General features: G+C 48.8%; 1 protein-coding gene across 1 annotated transcript in view; it reads right to left on the bottom strand.

Annotated features, from left to right (window-relative positions):
- The window catches only part of LOC144532647 (UPF0606 protein KIAA1549), a 38,585-nt gene that overhangs the window by 3,499 nt on the left and 30,086 nt on the right, over positions 1-5,000 (bottom strand). The window contains 4 exon segments of the mRNA XM_078273534.1: positions 836-963; positions 1,849-1,901; positions 1,985-2,269; positions 4,866-5,000. The exon segment at positions 4,866-5,000 is cut by the window's right edge and continues 1 nt beyond it. Coding sequence (XP_078129660.1) covers positions 836-963; positions 1,849-1,901; positions 1,985-2,269; positions 4,866-5,000 — 601 coding nt within the window.

Here is a 5,000-nt window from a genome sequence, read left to right as displayed (position 1 = left end):
AGCAAACCGTTAGCATCCCATTGACTGCCATTCATTCTGACGTCACTTTGACAGAGAATACCTTTACATCTGAAGCGTTTAAAGACTCCATTTGTCCGTTGTTTATTTCTAAAGAAACACGACAATGTATAAAAGGCTCCATTACCTTGTAGCTCACGTTATGGCTCCGTAGCAGACGTTTTTATAACAATAGGCTAACGATTGGGTCATAACCACGAGACTTCCTGTCTCATAGTAGAGGAGTTACCGTATAGTACAGGAGAAGCTCTCAGGCAGTTTGGACTTCCATCAGCTGTTTAAGTGTAATGACTAATGTTAACTATCATTTTAGTGATCAATAATGAGCCTGTGTCTATGTTATCTCCTTACATATACCTACGCTCTCCGTCTCTGCTAGATTGGGAATGATTGAGATTTCTCTTGGCACAGCTACCAGAAGACTTCCAACTTTCAGACAGGTTGCTCACGTCACATCTACGTCTTCAAGCTCAGTTGGAGGCTGCTCAGTAACGCTCAGCCATCACCGGGAAAGAGACGTCACTGGTCTCCGTCCAGAGACGTCACTGGTCTCCGTCCAGAGACGTCACTGGTCTCCGTCCAGAGACACGGGGTCTGCTGCTCCATTATATACAGTCTGTTTGAAATGTGTGAAACAGCTTTGAGATCTTTTCTCTGGTTTGGTGGGCGTGTCCCAGGTGAGAGCCAATCAGCAGAGACGTGTCTGTAAAGCGTGCTGAACGTGGCCCTGATCTGACTCCACAGCGCTGTGAGATAGAGCTGGACATGAGAGAATACAAAGATGGTGACTCTACAGAATGTCATGCAAGTTCTTCACCTGTGCTTCCCCCTACGGGCCGCGGTCTGGACGAGGAGGGGGGGTCCTCGTACTGCCCCCTGCTGGAATAAACTGAGTCCTGCAGCGGCTCTCCGGTAGAAACAAATCCTCCGGAGCCCAGGCCCGGTCTGAAGAAAACACAATCAGTTCTGGTTCAGGCACAAACTACACACCTGGACTCTCTGTCTCCGTGTTTGTGTGTCTGATGGAACAACAAACTCTGAAACTGGTCCAGTATTAAACCAGAACCAAGCTGTAATGTTACCCTACAGGACTAATGTTCAGCAGCAGTTAGTAACAAGCTGTAATGTTACCCTACAGGACTAATGTTCAGCAGCAGTTAGAGTCACTAAAAGTTCTGTTGTTGCTGCTGACAGACTCAGATTATTATTCTAAGTGTCTGACAACATTATGGGATGGATCCCTACAGAGATAGACCTTTTAGTTAAAGAGGAAGATCCTTTTAGTTTAACATGAAACAGCCCCGAAATCCTCATCACCAAACCCACCAGACTCCATGTAAATAATCAGGACTTTTATCATCGTAAAACACACTTCATTCAAAGTGGACAGAAACTAAATAAAACTACCAAAAGCCATCTTGGTTCATCTTTCCACTGTTCCAACAATCACCACTCTGGTTTGGTTAAAATAAATCCTTAATTCACCCATTTACATGTGGAGATATTCTGGCTCTATACACGCTAAAAGTCCTGATTATTTACATGGAGTCTGGTGGAGATATGCTGGCTCTATACACGCTAAAAGTCCTGATTATTTACATGGAGTCTGGTGGAGATATGCTGGCTCTATACACGCTAAAAGTACTGATTATTTACATGGAGTCTGGTGGAGACATGCTGGCTCTATACACGCTAAAAGTCCTGATTATTTACATGGAGTCTGGTGGAGATATGCTGGCTCTATACACGCTAAAAGTCCTGATTATTTACATGGAGTCTGGTGGAGACATGCTGGCTCTATGGACCAGTTTCATATTTCCGTTCACTGACCTTTGCAGCAGACCCTGGATGGATGCAGGAGACATTCCCAGCTCTGCGTATCTCTGCAGAAAGAGGAAAAGAAGAACACAATGAAAAGCCAACATGGATTGATGGCGGACTGAAAATGACAGGACGACACACTCACAGCAGAGAAGGGGCTGTGAGCAGGGGCTGCTGGGTAATAGCCCGGGGGCCGGGGCGGGGGGGAGGGGCTGGGCAGGGCGGGGCTTACCCCGCTCAGCCCAGCGGCGCTGCCCTGCGAGGACGGGGACACCAGGGCGAAGGCATCGTCCAGGAGCGAGTGCATCTGCTGTCGGGCCTCCTCGATGGAGGGCTGGGGGGGCAGGTAGGGGGGCGGGGCGGGGGGGGAGTCAAACACCTCGTCTGTAGGGGAGGGGCTGCCGGGGGCCTGGGGGAGGTCAGGGTCAGACTGGGAGAGACAGGAGACAGAACGGGTCAGTGTTGACAGACAGACAGACAGACAGACAGACAGAGAGACAGACAGGCAGAGAGAGAGACAGACAGGCAGACAGAGAGACAGTAACAGTGGTTAAAGGTGCAGTAGGTGAGACTTCTAAACTCCCTTTCTGTCATATCTGCTGAAACTGACCCTATGTTCCAGTAGAACTACAGGAAGCAGGTCATTCAAATAATCCAGCTCCTCTGGCTCCACCTACAGCCTGGAGCCCTGTTCAGATGGACCAATCAGGGCCAGGGGGGGTGTCTAACTGTTCAGATGGACCAATCAGGGCCAGGGGGGTGTCTAACTGTTCAGATGGACCAATCAGGGCCAGGGGGGTGTCTAACTGTTCAGATGGACCAATCAGGGCCGGGGGGGTGTCTAACTGTTCAGATGGACCAATCAGGGCCGGGGGGGGGGTCTAACTGTTCAGATGGACCAATCAGGGCCAGGGGGGGTGTCTAACTGCGTGTCAATCACTGCTCATGCACACGCATTCATTCTCCCTTGTGGGGGGAGGGGCTTAGGAGACCATTTTGGGCTTTAGAAGAAAGGGGGGAGGGACTGAGAAGTCCTAGATCTTCCCAGTCCCTCCTACAGCTCCTTTAATATATTTGGTACCCCTACTTTATACAGTCTATGGTTACATTTAAGTATGTTAAGTAAGTTTAAATACACATTTTCCACTTTACCTGAAAGCATCCCAGAATAGTGGTAGTTAGGGTAACCGTTACCGCTCGCTTGCACACGGAAACGGAAACAGGGAAGTGAGAAAGGTGATAATAATATCTACGTATTTTCAGGTAGGACTTATCACTAATACTCCTAATTTAATCTTGTACCTTAAATAATATGTTTATCGTATGTTTCCTATTCTTCTGTGTCAACGTGACCCTCGCCATCAGACTCTTATGTAACCTGTGTTTCTGCTTACGTGGCGATCTGATCGCCACGTTTGGAAGAGCATTGGGCGTTTGAGTAACCTTATATGACATGACATTATGACTTCACGTAAACATACACGCCACTTTCCTAAAGCCAAATGGCGTGTTATCTGTACGCATTTTGAGCTATCCAGGTGTATGTCTTCGCTGTATACAGTGGACGCAGTCTGCTCGTACTGCTCGCTACGGCGTCAATTCACACGCAATCACAAGGTAATGTAAGTCAACGGAGGCCAAACGGCGTTGATGAACACGCTACAAAGAGAGTATGCGTCTTGATAACACGCCAATAATGGCGTACGGATTGGCGTGTCATACATACGCCACTTCATGACATCAGTCTGGATTTGGTGATGTTGGGGTGCCTGTTTTGTGGCTTTGGGTAAAAGGACTGAATGCTGTAAGAAGGGCAAAAATACTTGGGCTCTTTCGAGTAAATAAAGATCTTATTATTGCACCATCCGGTCTCCCTGCAGACTCTTCGAGACTGTGCTGCCTGCACGATCTGACATGTGCAAGATGTTCGTGCTACGACATGGCACGATCTTGCGCACCTTTGCACCGCGGGAATTTCATTCAGCTCCAGTGGAGCTGCTCAGTGGCAGCAGATCAGACTGTGGTGGTACTGGGCAGCTTCCAGTATGAATGTGATCAGATCAGACTGTGGTAGTACTGGGCAGCTTCCAGTATGAATGGGATCAGACTGTGGTAGTACTGGGCAGCTTCCAGTATGAATGTGATCAGACTGTGGTAGTACTGGGCAGCTTCCAGTATGAATGTGATCAGACTGTGGTGGTACTGGGCAGCTTCCAGTATGAATGTGATCAGATCAGACTGTGGTGGTACTGGGCAGCTTCCAGTATGAATGGGATCAGACTGTGGTAGTACTGGGCAGCTTCCAGTATGAATGTGATCAGATCAGACTGTGGTGGTACTGGGCAGCTTCCAGTATGAATGTGATCAGACTGTGGTAGTACTGGGCAGCTTCCAGTATGAATGTGATCAGACTGTGGTAGTACTGGGCAGCTTCCAGTATGAATGTGATCAGACTGTGGTGGTACTGGGCAGCTTCCAGTATGAATGTGATCAGATCAGACTGTGGTGGTACTGGGCAGCTTCCAGTATGAATGTGATCAGATCAGACTGTGGTAGTACTGGGCAGCTTCCAGTATGAATGTGATCAGATCAGACTGTGGTAGTACTGGGCAGCTTCCAGTATGAATGTGATCAGACTGTGGTAGTACTGGGCAGCTTCCAGTATGAATGTGATCAGATCAGACTGTGGTAGTACTGGGCAGCTTCCAGTATGAATGTGATCAGATCAGACTGTGGTATTACTGGGCAGCTTCCAGTATGAATGTGATCAGATCAGACTGTGGTAGTACTGGGCAGCTTCCAGTATGAATGTGATCAGATCAGACTGTGGTAGTACTGGGCAGCTTCCAGTATGAATGTGATCAGATCAGACTGTGGTAGTACTGGGCAGCTTCCAGTATGAATGGGATCAGATTCTGTCCAGTACAACCACAGTCTGATCACATTCATACCTGGAAGATCACACACACACACACACACACACACACACACACACACACACACACACACACTGCCCTCTTTCTCACCATGTAGGCCACGTTGTTGAGTCCCGGGTATTTCCTGTAGGTGGCGCTGTGATCGGTGAGCAGTCGGTCTCGGTCGGTGTCGGGAAGACTTCCCGGGCCGGGCGGCGCCCGCCGACCGCGAGGAGAACGCCGCCC

The sequence above is a fragment of the Sander vitreus genome, chromosome 17, assembly GCF_031162955.1.
Source record: "Sander vitreus isolate 19-12246 chromosome 17, sanVit1, whole genome shotgun sequence".
NCBI classification, from domain to species: domain Eukaryota; kingdom Metazoa; phylum Chordata; class Actinopteri; order Perciformes; family Percidae; genus Sander; species Sander vitreus.
The sequence above is the reverse complement of the archived record's forward strand: the minus strand, read 5'-3'. Positions and strand labels throughout refer to the sequence as shown.